The sequence below is a fragment of the Pelmatolapia mariae genome, linkage group LG23 (genome assembly GCF_036321145.2).
Source record: "Pelmatolapia mariae isolate MD_Pm_ZW linkage group LG23, Pm_UMD_F_2, whole genome shotgun sequence".
Taxonomy (NCBI): Eukaryota; Metazoa; Chordata; class Actinopteri; order Cichliformes; family Cichlidae; genus Pelmatolapia; species Pelmatolapia mariae.
The window spans coordinates 42,687,104-42,711,265 of NC_086246.1; the positions used below are offsets into that span (position 1 = coordinate 42,687,104).

The 24,162-nt window shown below is 40.1% G+C and overlaps 1 protein-coding gene across 3 annotated transcripts; it reads left to right on the top strand.

Moving 5' to 3' along the window:
* Positions 1-48: 48 nt before the first annotated feature.
* On the top strand, positions 49-23,563 carry slain2 (SLAIN motif family, member 2). 3 transcript variants are annotated; one of them, XM_063466192.1, is made up of 9 exons: positions 49-745; positions 4,932-5,074; positions 13,097-13,264; positions 13,351-13,524; positions 13,590-13,943; positions 14,715-14,864; positions 16,011-16,097; positions 18,556-18,775; positions 20,281-23,563. In XM_063466192.1, exons 1-9 carry the CDS (start codon positions 261-263, stop codon positions 20,342-20,344), a joined length of 1,845 nt encoding a protein of 614 aa, XP_063322262.1. In that variant the 5' UTR covers positions 49-260; the 3' UTR covers positions 20,345-23,563. The 3 variants fall into 3 exon arrangements, with proteins under 3 accessions (XP_063322262.1, XP_063322263.1, XP_063322264.1); XM_063466193.1 differs by lacking the exon at positions 16,011-16,097 and adding an exon at positions 18,113-18,151; XM_063466194.1 differs by lacking the exon at positions 16,011-16,097.
* The last annotated feature ends 599 nt before the right edge of the window (positions 23,564-24,162 follow it).

A 24,162-nucleotide genomic window follows, 5' to 3' on the forward strand; every position in this document is an offset into this window, starting at 1 on the left:
GTGACGTGTGTTCTCCGCCGCCTGTTGGTCTTTCACAGTTGGTGACGAGTATTATGAAAATGGCCTCAACCCTACCCGTGAGCACGAATAACCGGAGAAGATGACGACGCTGAGCTTTTCAAGTCGGTTGAACACCAAAGTGTCTTCTTTGAACACCCATATAGCAGTGAAGTAAACAAAAACAAAGGGACTCTCGGCAAAGAAACGCCTAAAAATACCCCCGACCACCGCATATTTTCGTAGGGCTGAGAGGAGCCACTATGGAGGATATCAACTCTAATATCAACGCGGACTTGGAGGTGCGGAAGCTCCAGGACTTGGTGAAGAAACTCGAACAACAAAACGAGCAGCTCCGGAGCCGGTCTACGATGTTGTCTTCGTCCGGACCGATGTCAGGGAACCACAGACCCCTGAGCGCCGGATACGACTCGTCGTCCCTGTCAGCAGGGATGGCAGCCGGTCTGGCCGGCTTCCCTGGGGTGGGGTTCGCTGGAACGGGCGGCTACGGTGGGCTGTTGGAGAACAACCGCTGTTTAAACCCCAGACTTTCTTATGACGGCATCAGTTTCAGGAGGGCGTATGAGGGTGAGGGGGCATCTGCTGCCACCTCTTTATCGAGTATGAACTCATTTTATTCAGACACTAGCAGGGGCTTCACGGATGAAGGGGAAACCTCAATTCTAGATGAAGTGGAAATTTTAGATCTGGAAGACATGGACTGTCTAAACGAAGACGAGGACAGCTGGTGAGTCAAAGCCTTGTCTTGGGAGGTAACTTGCCTGCTCGGCCGTGTTTTTGTCTTCGGGGCTGGGTGACAGCTTTAAATGCCTGGTCACAGCTGCTATACACATTAGCTGCCACCACAAACGCCTGGCATGAACAATCATTTCAGTAGCTTGTCTGAAATCTGAAGTCATCCCCACTGAAGGAGCCTCATTGTGGATTACTGACTGCAGGATGTTGTTTGGCAAGTCATATGGGCGATCCCAAGGCACTTCTGTGACTGTCTGAATATAAAAGACAGGCTTTGTCTTACTGTCGTTGTCAGACCGCTCTCCATTCTTTCCGTGCTTGTTCCGAGTTTGTTCATTAGTTTCAGAGATAGATCAGCAGGCCTGTGGCAATAGGCTCTCAGGTGACTGGGGTTTGAAATCATCAGTTTCTTGGTGTTGTGATGTGACAGATTGCTTGACTTGTCGTGCCAGTGTTGTACAGTAAAAAAAATCAAAGTTGTTTTCCTGCCCAGCAGCCATGTGGGAGAGGTAGCCATGGTTATATTCCTCTTCTGAAATCCCTTTAGCACAGCAGTTGGCACACAGCTACAAGTGCTCTGCAGCACCAAGTGAGAGATGTGAAATAGGACAGTTATCTCATCATCACGGAGAAATAAACGCTATGGCAGGGTCTTATAAACAGAAACTGTTAATCTTATACACAAGAGAGTGTCTTGTGTATAAGATTAGCATTAGGCAAGGGTTGTAGCAGTTCCCTCAAACCAAGGTGTTGTGCATGTTCTGATGTTTTGTCATTAAAGGGACAAACACAAAAAGGGAAAATGTTTTTACCACAGCCCAGATCATTAGATTGTGATTGCATCATGAACAAAAAGCAAGCTTCATTAGTCTGATGTATTTCCTGTTACCTCTAAGATCTTTAAATGTACTTTTTGTAATTTCCCCCCAAAATAGAGACATCATATTTTAAAAGTGAGTGTATTTATACAATTTTAGTTGAAATTTGCTTTTTAAATTTTTATATTTCTGTTTAGATGCACCTATTGCTAATCCACCAGTTGTAATTAGGTCTTTCTAATAGCATTCCTCATTTTAAAGCCAGATTTGGAATGCATAAAACTGATATTCGTACAAGTAAAAAAAAACAACAACTATTCTATGTTAGGCCATTACAGCCAAGTTTGACAAGGAATCCATGTTTCTTTGAAAGTAGTTGCCCTTGAAGAGATACCAAATCATACAAGAGGTGGTATTACACTGCAAAAATGTAATCAACGTGAAATATTTTGGATTGTAACATTACAGGCTAAAAATCTTTAAAAAAAAATATGACTTTCACTGTACTCACCAGACACTGACAGCAACACTTTAACATTCACAGCAGAGGAAGATGGAACTAATACAGTATTGTTGTTCTGCTTGTTAACGCCTATGTATTTCAATATCCTTTCCTGCTAGATTGTGCCCATATAATTTAACCAAGCACTGCGCATTTCTGCCCTTAGATGGCTTTAGAAAAGAAGTGCAGCCCTTCAAACTCCAGACTAAATTGGATTTGACTGTTTTTTACTTCCAAGACCATCATTGTTGACTGGATGAGAATATAATGATGGCCCTTTTCTTCAGGAAATGGTTATCTATCTTATTAGGACAGGCTTATATGCATTGCTTCTGCTATGGTAATGATATTGTAGTAGGCAACACGAGGGCGTAACTCTTAATGCATCTTAATGGCAGTTTTTAAAAGCTGCTACAATCAGGGCATATCATCTGTTTTGAAGCTGAACATGCGCCAAGTGCTTTTACATTTTTAGAACACTCCTAACACAAACACTGTTTCTCCAAGGGAGGATAAACACAAATCCTGTTAATCAGTTTGCATTTTTTGTCATTATTATTTGCGCTAACTCAGCTTTTTCTGTCTTGCTTGCAGCTGCATGCCCATGCCAGCTACTGAGCCCTCGGCATCAGACTACTTTCAGACATTGCTCGCTCATGCCCAGCCAAGCTAGTCTCATTATGCCCTGGCTGTTTGTCCATCCTCTGGATTAGATTGATATCTGGGATTAGCCTATAGTGCCTAGCTTTTGCCAGCTCCTGTCACAGACTCCTGTAATCCCATGAATTAGCATCAGAGTGGATTTAAAAAGGCTGCCTGCTCCTGCAGCACTCGGCCTATCAATAGATGCCCGTTGCGCTCCTGTTTCTGCATGCGCATGACACATATCATTGTTTCAGATGTAGTTTTACATTGCACTGTACCACATGTGAATGGCTGTCATTGTGTTGATAAACAATGACAATGTGCAGTGCCGATTTAAGGCCGGTATTTCTCTGCCCTTGCTTTGCCTGTAATGTTTCTGCTTTCATCTTGAAAGGCTTCCTCAATGGCTGCAACAGTGCTGACAGCTGCTGACTCAGATTTCTCCTCTGAGTGGAAACTCTTCTCTTCTCTTCTCTTCTCTTCTCTTCTCTTCTCTTCTCTTCTCTTCTCTTCTCTTTATAAACATTTGTATTGCTTTTATAAATGGGGAACACAATTACATTAAATTTTGATTAGTGAAAACATGTTTAGACTGTTGGAAGTTGAAACCATATACATTTTACAGCCACTGAAAGTGCCACAGTCACAATTCATTTGCTCCAGTGCACTTTTTGACCTCATCTTAATATGGAAATGAGGCGAGGCTGATAGCTTGTCAGCTATCTCAGGTAAAGCTGTATGTACTTCAGTGTTATTTCTTTTCCAGTGATCTTGTTAGGTTAGCTTATTTATGCATGTTCTATACTTTTGCAATCAAAAGTAACATAAATTTTGTCATTTTTCAGTTCAGCAACTTTATGAAGCCTTAGTTCTCTGTCTATGACTGTATTTCTTGCTGTCAAAATGACATCACAAATGTTATTTGTAAGCAAAAATTATGTCGTGGTAAACAAATGTCTTTCTTTACACTCAGTAAAGCTGTAGTTAACTCAGTGTGTCACATGTGTGTAGAAATGGTAGATGTAGCCACCATGACATCATCCAGCGGTTCTGGACTCTGCATTTTGAAGATTCATTGTTAGTGTTTTGGCTGCTCCTATTTTGGTTTTTGCAGCCAGAAGTTACCATATGTGGAGAGAGGATGCAGCGCTAAGTTATGAGCTAATGCCAGATAGATTTGTTAGCAAGCTGCAAAAACATGTATGGGTGCAGTGAACCGATACAGATACCTGCTAACTGGTGCCTGGTAATGGTCTGAAAAAATACCAGAATTTTATTCATCAAAACTGGAGCCTAAACTTCTAAGCACCTAGCAGTCACTGACCAGCTCCAGTTGTCTGTCAACACCTCTCAGCCAAAGCAGTCACACACCGCAAAAAACCCCCAATCATTTTTGTACCAGGCTATAAATATGGTTTTTAATGCTGCTGAACATTTTAACACTGGAACCTGTGGGAATTGACCAATTAAAGAGCTACATTTTTAGGCACTTTAACTTAATCTTCTAGCTCTGGAGGTTGCTCGGGTAAAATTATCTGCCTGCAGCATCAACTTAAAAAAAAAAATTAAAAAAATCCCACATTTTGTTTTTCGCTGGCTTGTCAGTTTGCATATGAGGTGTCATTGTGTCTCTCTGTTTAGTTTGGTGTGTGCACTTGGTTCTACAGAGCAACTAGGTGTGTGAGTGTGAAGTGATTTTCAGGCCGTATTTTCCCTGCAAGCCTTGAGTTTAACTTGAAGCCATTTTAAAAGTGTTTGGCTATTTAAATGAGTACATATGAAGTATTGAGATTTATGGTCTTTTCAGATTTTTTTTTAAGACTGTTCATTCCTAAAATTTCTTAAAACTCAACTCATGCAACATAAATAAAAGGGTACTAAAAGGGTATTTAGTATATTTTTAGAGTCCCCTTGAATAATTAACAAGGCTCAAGATTTTAAATATTTATGTCTGAAATAAATTAGCATTAAAAAATGTTTGTTTTTTTTCTTTTCTTTTTACTAAGAAAACATGAATTCCTTCCTGCCTCTCCACATCATCCACTATAAGGCAGCGCTTTGTAATAAAACCAGGTCCAGATTAGCCGCTTGTTATCCTCTCAATCACATTTCCTCTTCAAGCTGTTGAGTCACATCATATATGAGGTGTGATAGGAGTGATCTGTCGGTCATTATTAGAGGAGAAAAATAACTTGCTGTTGATATTTTTTTAGGTTATATGAGGCAAAGCTGAACAGTCCCCTGCAAAAAGCCTTGAGTCCTATCGTGTGGTGCCGCCAAGCTCTGGACAATCCGAGTCCCGAGATGGAATCAGCCAAGCGCTCCCTCATCCACAGACTGGACCTCACCATGTCAGGTAAACAGGAGCATAGTTGTAATTGTTTCAACTGTAATTACAATACCGATGCACTTAATTTATCTTTCTTTTGGTATGTTGGAGGTCAGAAACAGATAACATGTGTACCAGACTATGTTATCTGGATCATTGGGCTTCTCCATTAGTGTCTGTATTGAGATGTTCATTTGTGTCCACAATTGTCTGGCTGGCCTTCGAACAAACATGATGCATTCGAGCTGAAGAGAACCAAAAAGCCATCTGTGCAGGATGTGCTTTCTTACTTTTTTCCCATCACTGAACCAGCTCTCCTGCTAGAACCAGTTCTCAGTAGTTCAATTCCTTGGAATTGTTAGTCTGCCTGTTTATTGATGCCGCTTATTGGTTTCACTTACACTTATGCTACAATTAGCTGATTTCAGTTCATGTGTTGGAAGAGGAAGGTAGTAACTCAGTCTGTGCTCCACAGCGTTCATATGGATATTTAAGAAAAGTGTTCTGTGTAACATTTGTAATATATTACCTTTTTTTGAGTAATGACCCCAACGCTGATCACAACAAAGAGGGGAAATGCATCCAACATTCAGAAACATTTGACCACACAGCATGCAATTCATTTGCATAAATGTAATGTCTTTGATGTACTGCTTAGCGATGGTGGTGACTCTCAAAGTCGAGCTAATGAAAACCCAATGAGAATCAATAAGGAATCAAATCGATGTGATATCGATAACGAAATCGGAATCGTTAAATTCGTATCAATTCCCATCCCGAGTTAAGAGGCTATTATACTTTCAGCCTGTTTGGATCCATATGTTTTGCTATCAAAGGGTGAACGCGAGGCTCTGACAGTAGGGTAGCTGACATCCACATGCCCTCTAGTTTTGGCACTTGAGGATGTGCATGCAGACAGCTGTGGACACTGCAGCTGCGTAGTCCTTTTTATATTTTCTTTCCAAGACTGCTCAGAGTCTGCAAGAAGGGTGTATATGTAGTTGGCGCATTGTAGTATCGTGCCTCGATGGGGATAAAGGCACACTGTGGTCCACACGGAGCCTTGCATTCACAGTCTCTTGACAAAATTTACACCAGTAGGAGTTTGCCTTTCATGTGGATATCTACTCGGCTGTTGAAGTCTTCAGCTGCCCTGGTCCACTAGTGAGCATAATGACCTGGCTGTGCCTTATGTGTATGTCATTTCTTATATGTACTCCTAAACTATGGGTGTTACAACTTAAGGAAAAGAAAATCACTATATTGTTACTTGTATAGGAATAAAAGAAGTTGAAATGGATTTGATTTCTGCAGAATATCTCATTTCCAACTATCAAAGGATCTCCCTTTCAGTCAGAAAATAGTAACTGAGCTCCTCAGTTAATAAATCACTGCAATGCTGGTAAAGACCAACTTGCTTGCACACTTGTGTGTCCAATGAGGTTACAAAAATAAAGAAGTGCATGATTAACCAAAACAACACCAAAGTGTACTGCACAGTAGCAGTTGTGTCCTCACTTTTGGTTTTGGTTGCAAGGGTGACAGTGTCGCGCATACACTGCTAAATGATCTAGATTTATATCATTTGGTCGGCGTGAAAATTCTTCTTCTTTTTCTGTTTAAAAACAACAGGGTTATTATTTTCTGCTTATTTTGCTGGCAGATTGTATGAGGAGCTGTTGTGCCCTGGGACCTGCAAAATATTTATTATTTTGTGTCACGTGATAGTGCCTAATTGCTTTGGGGATATAAGATATTTACTTATTTATATTTACATCTGTGATTTTTTTTTTTTTTGGTATTTTTATTTTGCTGCTTTTGTAGCACTTTCTTCTCAAACAGCAGTACCGACAATCCTAAACTGATCCATACTGAATGGCCTGAGCTAACCAGCGGACCTATCAGTCTCTGATCCCCGAGTGTATGGATTCAATGAATGAACTGCAGACACACTCAGTTTACATACATAAAGTCAGATTTTTTTCATGTTGGGGTTTAAATCGTTTAGTTGTGTATGAGAGTACGTAAAATAAGGAAAGATAGACTTATTGCCATAACTATACGTGGAGCAATCATGCTGACGTTTGCAGTCACTCTCGAAAGGCCCCTTCTTATAGTGAGAAGAACCTGAAAAAAACAACATTAATGTTCTGATTTTAACCACATTATATCACCCAGAGTTACCTAATTTCTTATGCCTGTAGAGTTTTTGATTTCACTAATTATATTTAACCTTTCAGTGAGGAGAACAGGGCTCTGTTCCTGAAAGTTAAACTAAGAGGCGAGTCATTTCCATTTTGACTGTGGTATGCTCATGTGATAGTTGGATCACGTTGAGCAACAGTCCAGTGAAGGTTGTCACTGGGGTCAGTGGGATTCTTTCAGCTGTTGTGAAAGACACACCTGGTCACACAGTTCTTCCCTCATCTGGGGACAGGGAAACTTGTTTATATGAATATTGTTGCATGGAGTAGTTATGTGTTGGACTGTCTTCTTAAGTAATGATAAATCAGATCAGAGTGAGGCTTGTATAATATAGCTTATTGCTCTTTATTGGCTGTTTATACCAGCTACTATGGGCTGGACTATGTGACCTTTTGTTGAACATTGCTCTTAGCCTTACCTCACCTTCCCTTGAGAAACCTCTTGCCTTACCAAACTAGTTGCTTTCTCTTAATAATACTCACTGAATGGTTCAATTGTGGAATCTTTTTATACTCCTAAAAACTCATCTTTGAGAACACAGTGATTTACTGCAGTCCATTAGGAGAGAATTTACCTCACTTTTGTATTTAAGTCATTAAATTCACACAATCTGTTAAATCCATGAAACCTTAATATGGAAGTTTGTTATCTTACTGTCCGTTTGTCCGCCCCCATTGTTCCACTACTGGAGTCTGACCCACAGTTTGAGAAACACTGATTTAGGGAGTGGTGCTCACTTGTGGTGATATCATCGATGTAGGTGTGGCACGATAACGTCATCCTAAAAATACCCCCCTTGTCGCTAATAGCATCTGCCCCACCTCATTCATTCCTCAGATGGCACTGGTGGAAAGTGAAAGTGCACTATGGGGAGGCTTATGATTCACTGACTGAAGTGGTTAAGACATTCAGATCTAATGAATTAAACACAAATATTGTGATTTTTTTAATAAAATATTTAGAATTTTTTTTTTAATTTTTCATGTAAATGTCAAAAGAAGACTTATCAGGTTACATAGTATCTCAGTGTCTGACCCAGACTCTCTATTAAAGCGAGGATCAGCATCAAGCAGTCAGTGTACATGCATTTACTTTCTACATCTCATCTTTTTACTTCTACGAAAACTTAAATAACTTGATGAATTAGGAATTCAGGTTGTATATCATCTGAGGGGAAACTGCTTATCCGCTCAGTGAACACTTTCCTGATTAGTTTATTGGCTCAGTCTCTAGTTGTTGGTTTTGTTGAATGCAATGCAATGTTCATTTTCTAAACTGTGATCTTAGTTTTCAAAAAACTAAGTTTATGATGGCAAACTTGCTCAGCTTTACAACATGGCTATGTTCAAATTTGATTTAGATTGTTGTAATCGAAAAATTCTTCACAGTGAAGTCAAAATGAGAGTTAAATAATACCATTAAAACGGTCTAATGCAGCTGTTGGTTGCAGTCAGCATCTGTCTTTTTGGGAAGACTGCACTGGAGTCTTTGGTTAAACTCCCATAATCCTTCTCTCTGCATAGCCAGAGAGCTACGCAAACATAGGACCATGAATTTGGCTTTAAGCGCTACATTCTGAGAGCATTTGTGTCTGTGAGAGTCACCAGACAGGGCTTTATGGCTCCGGGCTGAATTCTTTTTCATACCCGACCTCTAGCAGGAGCATGGAAATGCTGTTGCTGTGGAATCGCCAAATAAACTCTTCACTTGCGGCAGATTGTTATGAAAAGTGTGTGAAGATTTCACATCTGTCTAAGCATTGTGCCATCTTCTGGAATAAGTGCATGTTCAGATATTTTAAACATGACCTTCTGTGTGAGGAGTGACCCAAGCCTTTTGTATGCGCACACCCTGTTAAAATCTTCTCCGCAGATGACGTGTCTCAGTTATATAACTAACAACAGGGAGGAAACTCCTGGGAGACATCTCCTTGAGTTGACTATACTAGTCAGACAGCACAACTTTATTCATACCAGACAGTTCAGATATGCAGTGGAACCACTTTGTTATTAGTGCTGTACAATTAAACAAAGCTCATTTCCTTTGCAGTGCTTTGACAGCTGTTCCACAGAGTACGTAAAAGACCCAAGAGGTCCCAACCACAGTCACATGGCTGACCTGCCCTGTTTTCAGCTCTGACTTTTGCACGGTTGTTGCACCTCCTTCTTGCATGTCTCTGCCAGTTTTATCCCCTTTCTTCTCTGGTGTATTTATCTCTAGCATACAATAGTTTTTCTATTTGCTTGTCTCTTGGTTGTGCTTACAGCTCCGTGCTACTGCTTTAACCCATTCATTCTTTTATTTTATTTTTGTATCAAATGGCCTCAGTGAAAGGCTGGTCTTCTCTTTCCCTCCCCCTTTAAGGCCTTAAGCAGTCTGTTGTGTGCCGCCTCATTTAGTTTTATTTTTGCCTGTGGAAACTGGCCTGAAGTTTCCACAGACTGGCGCAGCACAATTTCATATCACAGTGAATGGAAATGACATCAGTCACAGTGGGCAGAAAGAACATTTCCTTTTCTTTCTACTGACTTGTTTCAGTACACGAGGGTGTCAAGGACACTCTATTTTTATTGGTCCCTGTGCTACTGATCCCATCAGATTGGTCTCATTCTACTGAAAGTGTGTTGCCAGGATTGCTGTGATAGGCCAGGTCACCTAACCACATCTAAATCCTCTGAAACCTGAATTGGCCCTTTGAGCTGTAGCACCATTGTGATTTTAGCTTAGACCCAATACAGACTAAAGTATATCAAGCTCTTCTGCTGTGTTGTACACAAACAGGCAGAATTATTTTTAAAAGTTGATGATCAGCTTAAATGAAAAGTTTACCAGGTGTGGGGCTTAGCCTGACTTAGAAGTGATATTGAAAGAATGACTTCTTTCCCATTATGAGATACAAATTGGACATTTCAAGCATATTGTAATATAACAGACTAATGTGGATCCTGATATCCTTCTAAAATCAAGTTATGATACTTACAGAAACTGAAAGTAGATATGAAAAAACATTAATAAAAATAAATATTACACAGAAAGTAATTAGAACTATATGGTGTACTTAGTTTTAATTCTTAAATTTAATCAAATTTGCCAGCAGAAACAGTTTGAGGAGGCTTTGATGTTTACTGAGATTGGGATGTCTGTGTAACCGTTACCCTGAAAATACACCAGCTCCAACATAGCCATCAGAACTAATTGCACCCACTCAGGACAGTGTTTGCAGTTCTGCCAAATGACCCACGGTGCATTTCAAAAGCTCAAAATGGTGCCTGGTCTATTTTTAACGGAAGCCACATCAAGTTGCACAGCGCAGAAGAGGAGCGCAGGAAGTGGGATACAGGATCGATACAGAAAATTCAGTCTTTTATTTTTAAAATAAAAGACAGTTTACAGGCTAAACATTCAGCTTCTAAAACAGTGAGATCTGAAGCTCTGTGAACGACAGAACGAGACCTCATCTAAGACACGATGTCACACATGCCCGCTCATGGTCAAATATCAAGTGTGGTATAGTGAACCTCTTGAATTTTGTCTTTTTCAAATATGTATCCATATTTAAATTCTAAAAAATACTAAAAGTAACACTAAAAGTATTTTTAAAACAAAATCAAATTTAAATATAGGTTAGATATAGGAGCAGAACCATTCTGGAAACTGAATTTGAACTGAAAACAAAACACTGATATATATATATTTAAAAAAAAATATTTAAAAAACCAAAACAAACACTTGCAGCACTGTTCTGGATCCAGTAACCACTGTTTATGATTTTACTGTATGCAGTCACAGAAATATGCCGTTATATCAACTTGCTTGTGATGTAAACACAGTGGAGCTTTACAGAACAGCTTAGTATTTACTCTTTCATTTACCATTTCACCAGGTGAACTCTTTAAATCTGTTGACCTCATTGTTCTTTTCTGGAAAACAAAGCGTCTTTTGGTTAAGTGAGTGCAGCATTTCTGACTAAACACGTTCCAACGTTGTTGGCATTCCAGAGGATCTGATCCATGTGGATGGCAGCAGAGGAGACATGATGGCGTTTTCTAAATAATGCAGGAGGACAGAGTGCAGAGCACGAGGTGGAACAGGAGAAAGTGAAAGGAGCGATGTGGAAAGAGCAGAGAGTTGATCTTAAAAGGCTGCCTCACCACCGAGCAATGTAAACACATCCAGTAAGAGAGATTAAAACAAAGTGATGATGGGTAAATGAACAAACTCGAGAGATGTTAACCATCTAAACCAATCAGAGTATCACTGTGACAGAGTGTCCAGAGTTTGATATCATGATTCAGACCAGCGACTTTGGACTGTAGCCTGTGACTGCTGCTTTGCTGGGTTTAACAGAGAATTGTATTGTGCTCTGTGCGTATATGGACTGAATGGTTTGCATTGTTAAGCGTTTGTCCCAGCTAATGATGTAGGAAGTCTCCATCAGGCCCACACTCAGCATACATTTCAAGAGACTCAATCAGATTGAAAGCTCTGCAAAGTGCAGGCATAGATGTGCCGGCTCCGAGCAGACACTCCTGACGTTCATAGTCAAATACTCATAAGGCCAACATGCTTCGTCAGGGCTTTTAAGGGGTTACAGCGTATAGATGGTGATATGTCAATGAGCAGATTAAACAGTGAACGACAAGTTTTGATCCCAAATTTCTGTGAGTTGGATTTTAGACTTTCTCTAAACTTTTATTTCTCTAAAAGTTGTTTTGGTATAAACTATAAGATTGATAGCTGCAAGTTTGCTTTTTGTTTTTATAAGCAGGTAATTTATGAAGTTGAGGAAACAAAAATCCCCCTTCAGCAGGTATGCGGGGATGTTTATGTGATCGATGGTGATGAATATTTTTTGTTTTGTTGTTTTTTATTCTCTCTTTAGCATAAAAAACAAATATTTTCATTATAGTCTTTCAGCAATTCTTCATCTTTGAACATTCAGCCAACACAAACTTTGTATTGCACAACAGAAACACATTTGCCACTGACCTGGTGGTCGCCTCCTCATTTGTTGAAAGGTTCAAAAGCAGTCAACAAGGCTGATGTTGGCCATGACCAGGTTTGGTTGACAGGTATTGTAGGATGAAGTGCAGATTTTATGATATCCTTTGAATGACAGAACCTTTACTGAAGAACAGAGGCTGACTAACTGGTCCCAGTAAAGAGAATATTATGGATTATTCATTGAGAATAGTCTTTCTTTTTCACCTATTAATGTAGTATACTTACCAGAAGAAATGGTGATAAAATATGTTAAAAATAAGAAATCATATTACCTTTTTAGAGTGATGAAATTGCTCAGGACACACATATTAATATTATTAGTTGTCCAGGACAAATATACAAGTACCTAATATAGTGAAAATCTATTAGTTTGGTACGTTTGCTGTATTTCTCTGTCACATTTTCTTAGTGGTCAACTTTTAAAACAATAAAAACAACAAAAATAAATAGTTTAGTGGGTAATATTTGCCAGGTTCTAAATCTGCTTGTGCAAAGTATATAAAACATTTATTTGCTGACTTGTATAGATAATATAATAAAATGTCAAAATCAAAATAAAGGAACTGATGACAAAATAATTCTATAAATATACCAATAAAGGTATAAAATATTGCAAGTAAATGTAATATATGATATAATTCTGTATTTTGATTTAACACCTGTACTTTCCCGCTTGAAAGTTTCATAGACGTTAATGAAGGAGAGGACGTGAAACTGCTTAACAACTCCACCACATGTAGACAGCATGGATTTTGCAACATGAAAACTTTATTGACAAGTCTTTCTGAGTTTCTCATGTGATGCTGTCTGACATTGTAGTTCTGCTTTTTGCCTCTGCAGCCAATAAGCGCCGGAGCTTGTATGGAAGTCCGTACAACCAGCAGAGTTATGGAAGTCCTTATAGCACAAATGCAGCCAACAGCCCTTACAGCAGTGGCTTCAACTCCCCCTCCTCAACCCCAAGCAGAGTCCCCATCGTGCGACAGCAGCTAATGCCCAGTAACGCAAGTATGGGTCTCTCTATAGTTCACTGTCTGTTTCAGGATATCTGTTTAGTTTATCTCTAAAACATTCACATATGATTTCCTCACCAGTTCATCAGAGAAACTCTGCAGCAGAGAGGAATCCTCCTGCAGTTAGTCCGCAGTCATCAGTGGACAGCGAGCTGAGCACGTCAGAAATGGATGAGGACTCAGTGGGATCCTCAACGACCTATAAACTCAATGATGTCACTGATGTCCAGATATTGGCACGCATGCAGGAAGAGAGTATGTATCCGTCATCCACAGCTTTATTCTTCAATTTTCTGCAATTACATTTTTTTTTCCAACAGGCTTGAGACAGGAATATGCTGCAACAGCATCCAGACGGAGCTCGGGTTCATCCTGCCACTCACTGCGACGCAGCACCTTCAGTGACCAGGAGCTAGATGCTCATAGTCTGGAGGACGACGAGGAGGCGGTGCACCCGGCCTTTCACCTGCCCTCCAACCGTTTCAGCCCCTCCCCTCGCCACTCTCCCCGTGCATCCCCGAGAAACTCTCCCCGCTCACGCTCACCTGCTCGTTCCATCGACTATAGCCACAGCCGGGGTTCTCCTCAGCCCATCATCAGCCGTCTGCAGCAGCCTCGTCACTCACTGCAGAGCCACGGGCATGACCTTCAGACTAATGTGGTGAAAAATGAAGGTAAGCAGTCGAACATATGAACAAGTTGCATGTTTCAGTTACTCCAGTGTTTCCCGCATTAGGTTTTATTTTCATCGCAAGTAATGCGTTTATAATCAGATGTATAATCAGATGGACTTCAAAGTCATAGTGCAGCAAGGAAGCTGGGGATGGTTGTCCTTACTTTGTGATCTCAGTGAGATGGAGGTTTTGAATGACTGCTGCCACCAGAGGCACTAGTTGGTGGACACTGGACAAAAAATTCAAACAGCTGTTTATCAAACACTGCCACAGCAGCGACTTGGCCAATAAGCCAGCCCAAAAAAACAAAGACTGACTTTTCAGACCCACATGTAGCTAAAAAATGAGGCAAACTCAGAAGTGCCCAAAATGTGGGTTCTTTTTAACTGACCCGCAGCCTACTTGCTCTGTAAAAATTAAACACTATTGTCTCAGTAGCTAGTTTCAAGGGTTTTCACTGGCTCCTTGTCTGTAACAGTTGTTAGCCAGTGAGCATATCAATGAGTTTGGCATTTGGATCCATGTTTTACTCGTTGTGCCTGGTTTCAACACACCAAAATGCCAGCATCCATTATTTTATATATAGTCTATGGGAAAAAATAACAAGAGACAGAAAGGGTAAGGGTGATTGTCCATAACTTAATCACATGGATAAGTATGTTACTTAAAACTAATACAGGTAGGAGTACACCGGCGAGTAAAAGTTTATGTGTGGGAAACAGTGATTTGAGTTGACGCTGACTTTGATTCTGGCCTGTGCTACTGTTGTAGAAAAACTGCGCCGAAGTCTTCCTAATCTTACACGCACCTCGGTGGCGGCGGCAGTTCAGGCCCCAGAGCCCGTGAAGAACAGTCGCAGCTGTGAGTCCAACCTGCAAGTGCCAAACGGCGGCTCTCCCCGACACCAGAGCCAATCTGCCAGTGAGTACTGTAACAGCCACGGAGAGCATCACTTTTTAAGCCTTGTAGTTTGAATGCAAAATATTTATTCAATTGAAGCTTTAGACTGTCAGATTCATTACTGAAGTAACTTTTTGTTAGATCGATATTTGTTTTGCTCTCCAAGCGCAGCGACATGGCAGGCTGTGTAATCTCATGTTAGCTTTTGTGTGAGCGTTAATCCTTCTGGCTGCACCTTTGGTGTAGGGACTGCACTGCTTTGTAGTGACATGGCTTTGGTGTTTGGGGATCCTCATTTGTCTTTGATCTTTTTTCCTTGTAATATGTTTAACACACACAAACACACACACACACATCCTTCCTCTTATTGTCTCGGCATAACTTTCACTTCAAAGAAAAGCACTCATCCTGCAGAATAAAAGCATGATGCCAGAAACACTGACAATCCAGAGCGACTCGGGGGATCTGTGACACAAACATTGTTTTACATTTCGTGTCCAATGGTTTTATGGTCTCTTTTAAAAGCTTAGAAATCCTCCTCTGCGAGTTAAGACTCGCAGAGGAGACTATCCATTTGATATAATCCTGTAATGGGAGATAAAGGTAATGGTTTAGTCCTTAATCCAGAAACTGTAATCTCTCCTCTGTTACTAGAGGCAGATGGAGGGGTCAAAGAGCAAGTTTCAGCGGGTTAATCATGTGGTAGCTGCCTCTTTCTTGCCTTAACCAGCTCCTAGTGTGAAAGGATGGTGTATTTATGTGCTCCCTATGCATACATACAGAGCAGCTATTCAGTTTTTTACTCAGTCTTTATACATTTATCTGTGGTGACTGGTTTGTGTTTTTCTGAGCTTTGGCTGTACTGGACATGGGCACCTCTGCTGCCTCTATCACTGGCTTCTCTTCCCTGTAAAGCATGTGTAAACCATACACTCCTTTTCTCTGTCTGTCCTGGGATTGGTTGTTAAACCTGTCAGAGGCAGAGGGCACTTTGCTCTGATAGTCCTGCTCCTCCTTCACTATCTCAGCGTGCGTGCTTGGAGAGCCCTCTAGTGTCCTCAACCTGCACCTCAGGCTCAAATGGCCTCCAGTGCCAAAATAGCCCCTCTTTCTCCATGAATTCTGTGACAGATTGAAGTCTAGTGCTGACATGTTTCTGTTTTCCAGCAGCACCTCAGCTCCCGAAATACTTGACCCCTTCTCGCACCTCACTGAAACCCAAACAGCAGCTCCAAAGCCCCACTGCCCTACGAGGTAACAGCTGAAGGCTGTGAGACTGCTCTCTCACACAGACAAATGCACAATTTATGACAGCATATAAGTCAGCTGAAGGTACAGATGACTGATGAGTTGTAATGATGGGTTGTTATGTTTATGGAGCGGAAATGAAAGTAAGGAAAGTTGCCAGCTCGTCATTTGAAGCGCTGAGAATGTAAAGCAACGCTGAGCACACGCTGAATTTTAGCCTTTTATTTTTGTTGCTTTCTTTGCAAGAGGTTTAATAAGAGGTAACCATGGAGTACGTTTGTTGGCAGAGATGAGGATGATCTTGTAACCTTGTAAGAAATGTGTGAATGTGTATTTTCTTTTGGTTGTGGTAATACTTTCTTTCTGTAAAGAAACATGCATGACAGGGTCAGTGTCGTCTCAGGTAGGTAACACCTTAGAATAGCCATTGCTAATAAATAGTAAACTGATAGTTAATTAGACTTCAGTTATGTTTTTTTATGATTCGACAGTTAGATCATAATAAAAATAGTTGTAAATAAACGTTGTGCATTTATAATATTTGTCATCTTGATAGCTGTTGGAAAGTTGCCGCTGATGCGTGTACTGTTTCATTCACTGTTTAGTTTTCTTCTCTCTTGCTCTTTACCTGTTTGATGCCACACATACAAGACACCTGATGGCTTTCCTACGATGCAAGTTCAACATAGCCAGGCTTTCTTTGCGATAGCTGGCTTGACACAACGTAAAATCTCAGTCAGAGGTGGCGGGTATCACGATGGAGGTTATATACTTTCTCTGCGAATCCAGGCGTTCTGCTTCAGGCTCAGCATAAAAAGGGATCGAAGCATCTTTTCACTCTTGGATGCAGATCTATAAAATCTAAAAACCCCAAAATATAATAAGAAAAAGAAACAACGTTCCTGAAAATGCTGTGAAATCTTGTGAATACATAAGTCAATACATATCTATTTTACTGCTAAATGTTGCCATGAGTGCTGCACGTTAGAGCCCTGAAACTTTAAACATGATACACATTATTACTCTGTATGTCTGGGCATAGCGCTGTCCTGTAGCCTCATAAAATCCCCGTAGATTGTGGGCAGGTCAAAGTGAAATAAATGTTATTGATTGACTATTCTCAGTGATAAATTGCCAACAAACAGGCCGATGAGTTTTCTAATGTGTTCTCTGTTAGCTACAACCTCAGCAGTGTACAAAATGATTTGGCAGCAGATTGGGACCAAGCATAAATACAATATTACATTTTCTCCATGACCAACTGAATGCATGCAGTACACAGTTTGTCGTGCTGTAACTTTACTGCACAGCTTCCTTTTGTGATATTAGTAAGCCTATCAACTTGCCTGTATGAAATATAAGTCTAGAGAATCTGTATTGTACTTGCTTTAAGTGAAAAAAATCAATGAAAATCCATCCTGATGATTTTTAAAGAGAAGATCTGAACAGGAACCTACTCCAGACCGCTTTATGTGCCTAGCCTAAGTTACCATGGTGACCTAGCCAGGTAAAAAGAGAGCCACCTTCATGACAGAGCTCACTAACCCATTAATCTTGCTTTGTTGTGCACTTCCTCCCAGAGATGCCAGCAGCTTTCACTAAATAGCAGGAATGAGAAGGGCAATGACTAAGGAAGCAATTAAAACAAAACATTTGGTTGTCATTAACAAATACATAATAAAGAATATAACATCGTTAAAGGTGTCCCCGAAGAGGTTTTAGTTATCCCAGCAGAAAATCCTCTCCTACGTCAGGTGTTGCAATTTAAATAATTTTTCTTACTGTATATTTAGGTGGGTTTTATTTAGTCAAAGGATTTTTCTTTATAGCTAATTAAAAATTAGAGGAAACTGGATAGATTTCTGTTAAATAAGATGACAGAGTCATTGCCTTTATCATGTGTGGCGTCAGCCCTAAAGGCCCATTTTAAGCAAAACGCCCCATTACACTGCATGGTCAGCACCTTCCTCCCTCCCTGCTCTGAAATAAGGCCTGTCTCTGTTGTCTTCGTCTTTGTCTAGTCCCACTCTCCTGTTGCTTTGGAGAAGAAGGTGATTTCAGTGAGTATTCACTGAGAGCCTCCACCTTTTTAAATATCGTGATTGTGGTTTCCACGCCGTGGCCGCATCGATGTTGTGTTGTTGGTTTTTAGTAGTAGAGTTTGCTCTGTGTGTTTGTATCATCTCATTCTGTCAATGCATCAAAAATCATAGCCGGTAGCTGTGCTAGTTAACCTTTCCGTTCATTTATTTATGTTTTTGAACTTATGTAGAAGTTTGTGAATTTGGAATGGATGTTGTTAGTAAAAGCCTGCATACTGTACATCTCAGATTTTTATACCAGCATCATATTTAAATTAACCTCACACCATCGTGGTTTTGATCATTACTTCATTATATAGATACTGTGTATGAAAGCAGTCCAGCTCAATCCACTTACACCTGACTTTTCTGCCCGTCTCCAGTCCCATCTCCCAGTAAACTACGGACTCCTGCCACCCCATCACCACTAGCCTTGCGGCAACCGGTAAAGGCCACATCTACCCCCAATTCTGCCACCTCCACCCCCACCCGCTCCCTAGCTCCTCCGCGCAGTGGCCTGCCCCGACCTAGTGCTTCTACAGGAGGAGGAGGAGGCGGTGGGATCCCTCTGCCTCGGAGCAAACTGGCCCAACCAGTGCGCAGGTATGTACAGACACGTTGTCCTTATTGTGCACTTCTCTGTCTGATTAAAGAGGACAGTAACACTTTATAATAAGGGCGTAATGCCCCTGTAATTAAATGGAATTTCAATGGAATTAATTTTAAATTACAATGTAACTATATTTACCTACAAACACTTGAAGAAAGCTACAGCAGAATAAAGAGGTGGCAAGTCAGAAATAATTATACTTTAATTTAACCTCCTTTATTCCAGTGTGCCTACCTTTAAGTATAGCTAGGTAAATATGATTACACTGTAATTTCAGATAAAATACATTGAAGTTCCATCTAATTAAAGGGGAATAACACTCTTAGTCGTGCAGCAGGTTATAAAGTGTTACCAGGCGGGCGTATTGTGCTTATATATATATATTTTCGCTCTTATGTGTACACCAGTGATGTTTCTGGCTGGTAATTTACTAATAATTGACCAGTCTAAAATCAAGACAACAGTCAAAGCTGAGCACAACAGACTAACAGATAATGTTAAACACTGTCTGTAATTACATTCCTCAACAATCAAATCGTAACTTAAATGTTGCTGAAATTTTTAGTTGCTGTCACATAATGTTACACAGACAGTCTTATTGTAATTCCTGAGTGTAGCAGCAGCAGCAGCATTCTTCCCTTCCAGGTTTAAATAGCTGGCTGGTTATTTTACTTTGACAGAGAAAGAGAGAGAGAAATGCTGGTGTAGCCGCAGCTCCAGCTAGTGGTGAGTGGTTGTAGAATCTCCATCCACCACTAGCTCTTTTAATGTCTTTTGAGTCCACTGTTCTTACAAATTTGTACGGTTTTACTGTCATCGCCTGTCTTTTAATTTCTGTAATTCAATTTTTGCGTTCTGTGTGTTGCTTTGTGGTGGTTCCATTACCAGATTGATTCCACTCTTATAAAAGTTGGCCAGTCTTGCTTCGTCTAAATAAGAACCTTCTAACTTTGAAACTAACACCCAGAAAAGGTTAATCCATCCATTTTCTTAACCGCATATCCACTTCAGGTTTGGGGGTACACTCTAGACAATCACATGTCTATCACAGGGCAAACACACTAGAGTCACACTTGTGGCCAAAGCTGCATCTCTTTGTCTGTGGGAGGAAGCACAAGTACCTCCAGGCAAATGCTGGCGGATTTAAACCCAGGACCTTCCTGCTGGAGAGCGACAGCGCTAACAATCACGCGGCAAAACGCACTTTCTGTTCATTCTTATTGGTTTAATATGCAGACATTCACTTTGGAACAACCTGGCGGGGAGTGCAAGGCTCGCAGAATTAATGACCGACTTTATATCAGTCCTCAAAACATATTTTTATGCGATTCCATCAGAGTCTGGTTGATGTCTTTCAGTTGTTTTGTTTATTATCTATTTTGACTGCTTTAATGTGTCTGTGATATTTATTTTGAATTGTTTTCTGTCTTGTATCTCTTTATTTTTATTATTATTGTTGGCTGTTACAGAAATGCATTTTCCTTGCTTGCCTTTTCAGGTCCCTTCCTGGTCCGCGAACTTACAGCGGCAGCGGTGAGAACTGGAGAGAAGGTTGTTACTAAGGTGGGCCACCAGGGGGCTCTCCAGTCAAAACTATCAATAAAAGGAGGAAGATATTTTAACATGGCACTTTATCTACCTAGATAACTCTTATAGTTCAGAAAGACCAAGCGCCCAAAAATACATTTGATTAAGAGTTTAAAAAAGAAAAAGGGAGAGGACAGAGTCCACATTGTGTCAAAGAGGACCTCTCATTGTGTCTCTCTGTGGGGACTGGCTCTGGAGGGGTCAGGCATGTAGTGCAGACAGCCCAGAAGATGCCAAAGAAACCAGCCCGACTCCAGCGCCCCCATCAGAGGACACGTCACCTGCCTTTGGTTCAACTGCAGTCATCCGTGAGACTGTCCATATCTCCACATCCCCAGCTTTCCTCCCCCCCCCCTCCCCTCTTCCTCCTCCCCGCTGTTCTTCTTTCACTTCCCTCAGGTTGAAATGTTTCCACGCATTTCTCTCTTTATGCTCTGTGTTTAACAGATGTCGGTGAGCGATCTCTATGATGATGCTGTGCAGGTGAACTGTCCCGTAACGTTAGAGAATTGTTGATGTCTTGAAACAGTGAAAGCACCTCTTGTGTGGGTTTGACATTTAAGAATCTTTCCTCTTTGTAAAATCAGCCAGAATGTATGCACAAGTTTGTTTTGGAAAATTATTTATTCAAAATTATTTAAGAAGTGTACATCCAAACATCCATATCAGTATTTTGTTTTAAAATTTCAGTTGTTTAAAATGTATGTTTTGAACCTCAACTGCAAAGCTAACTTTCCAAAGCCTTTTTTTGTTTGTTTGTTTGTTTTTGTTTTTAAAGTGTCAAACCGGGTGATTAAAGACACTCCGGCCAAAGCCTCAGTTCTGACTTGTACCACAGTTTGCCAAGATTATACTTTTCCATTTAAGTGCTTAAAGTGGTCTGTTCAAGAACAGGGGCCAGTCTCACAAAGATGACCCAGTTCTAAAACCGTGTGTAAAAGATGGATTTAGCCACTGGACGAGTAGGTGGAGTGGTAAGCTGACAGCTAACGCTAGCATTCATAAACTGCACAGGTACAGCTCACAGATATACCTGCTGCTCAGAAAGGAGGAACAGAGTAATTCAACACTAGAATTTTAAAATGCACTAAAGCTACAAACAGCAGGTAGGTTCAGTTCAATAACTCTGATTAGCTAATGAGCAGTCTGCTCCACGTGCTTGTGTCAGGATTCAACACCCATATTTTACTTTAGTTTAAATTAGCGAGTTAAAGGGGGGGGAAAACACCCCAGGAGACTAAAACTAAGCTGTAGCTGTTTGTGCAACTTTATGCGTAAAAAAACAAAACAAAACAAAAAACATGGTTGATCAAAGTGCTTTCCAAGACGGAAAAAAAAAAACATACATAAAATTTCAAATACCAAAACACATATTAAATAAAATTAAAGATAACAATAAAACAGACTAATAAAAAAAAACTTGCTGGTTATTTTAAAACAGGAGTCTCTAGTGAGCGGCAACTCGGTGAACTGCAATTTTTTTTTCCCAGCCCGGCGGCTTTCTGCTTGGCGACATAAACCAGTTTGTCCTGGACTATTTTTAAACAAGAAGCGACGACTAATTCTGGTTGAACCTCGTAAATATCAATTTATCAGCAGTGTCGCTGAGTGAATACATAATTTGAAGTTAGCCCTGGAGAATTGTGACGCTTTTGACCTAAAGGTACTTTTTTGTAAATCTTTGTTTTTAAAAGTGGTTCAAAACAATAAAAATGAACCAAAGCTGTCAGCAGCAGCAGAAGAAGAAACAATCGTTATAACTTTATGTCCACATTGCTTTTGAATTATGTTTAAGAGCTCAATCTGGGCCATTCTGTACTGTTGTGCAGTACGATTTTGCACCACAAGATGGTGCAGTGACTCATCATAACTTTTCCTAAACCTGACTAATCATTAGGAGGAACACATGCTTATTTGCTCTGGTGTTTTGGGAAAAAGGGAAGCCTCTTGTATAAATAGGAAAGGGTAAAGAGAAATATCAAGTTTAAAAATGGAACAAGAACATAAATGTGCTGCCCCCTGCTGGTGAAAGTTATAATTAAATTATGCAGATAACTACAAAAAGTACCTTTAAATAAAAGTCAGTGGTTCTTTTTGTGAAATTCAGACTAGATTACACATTGGTGACTCGGGCTTTTATTTATCTTACCTGCACACGATAGCAGGCATTTCGTTTATAATTGTTCATAATAGTCCTCTTTCCGCTGCAGGACGAAGCTTCAATTTGGGATTCGCTCTGAGCTACTGAATTGTGCTTCTAATAGAAACACATCACTTCATGTAAGCACTTAAAGTTAAAAGCCCTTTCATTTGGGACTTTTATCACTGGACCTGAGCTGCTAATTGACTCTGTTGGAGAAATATGCCAGTCAAAGAGCACATTTTAGACCCTCGCACACTGGAGTCTCAGATCTCTTTATGAAACTGGCCCCAGGTTAACATTAGCTCTGAGTTTTTACTGATGTCTGATTTAAAAAAAAATGTTGAGAAAAAAAGCCTGAAAGAGCTGTTTTGTCCCTGTTCACCCATTCAGCCAATGAAAACAAGGAAACTTTGATATTGTTTATCAAATCCCCATAAGAGATGTATCAGTGTGTATCATTCATACCATGAAAAAAAAGGAATATGATGAAAATCTGTCTTGAATACGTTTTAGGTTTTGACTGGCTTTTACCTCTTATGCTATGAGAATGAATCAAAAGGCATGCCAGTGTTCGGGAAGCTGTACCGGTGATTGATGTGGTGGGTGTTCTTAAACTAGTGCCTATAATTTAAAGTTTGAACATCATTTTGTTTGTATGTTTTCCTTTTTTTTTTTCTTGGTGCCAGTTTTTGGTTTTGCCAACATTGTTTGCAATTTTGCATCTGTTTGCTTGATTGATTTGCTTGTTGCCTGTTTGTTTTTTTAAATAGAATTAACACATTTATAATTGCTTTAAAAAATGTTTTAAACGCGCCTTTGTATTTATATCCAATTACTCACTCGGTAAATGAAACTATTTATTAAAGAGAGAGGTGCCTCTGTTAAAGCTCAGATTCAGTGGGAAGCTGTAGGACGAATGTTGCAAAAAGACATACCACACCTTTTGTGTGACAGGTTTTGTTATTGAAATTTTTTTTATATCCACAAACATGACATTCGGTTTCCCTGTGTAAAGTCACATTTCAAATAAAAACTCAAAAATATTCTTATATGTAGCTTTTCCTTTTTCTTGTTTGCAGTTTTGCTAATTTGGAACTATAAAACTGTTTGTAAACACCAACTGTGCAAGCTGCACACTGTGGAGTTTGTACACATTTAAGGGCAGTTTCTTAAACCACATGTATACTGAGCAGACACTTTAATGTATCTAAAAAATAAATAAAGTGACTGTGGAGGCAGTGAACTCATCATCATGTTCAAGAAACCAGTTTGAGACCCTTCTGCGATATGGCATGTTATCAAGCGGGGAGCAGCAATCTGTGGTCAGTAACAGTGCTCAGGTGGGCTGTGGTGTTTAAACGATACTTAGCTGGTACTAAGGGGCCTGAAATTGAGATCAGGTAATGTTTTTCAGAGGATCAGAATCAGAAAGGGTTTTATTGCCAAATGTTGAGCAGGTTTACAACATTGCTGCGGTACTTAGGGCAAACATACTGTCACATAATGCTTAAATAAACATAAAAATAATTAAAAGTGCTAAGTAGATAGATATATACATGAGTGCAGGTGGTGATCAGTGCCAAACATGGAATGATGCAGTGAACACAGTGTAGGGTCATGTGTTAGTGGTGGGAACAGTCATATGGTTAT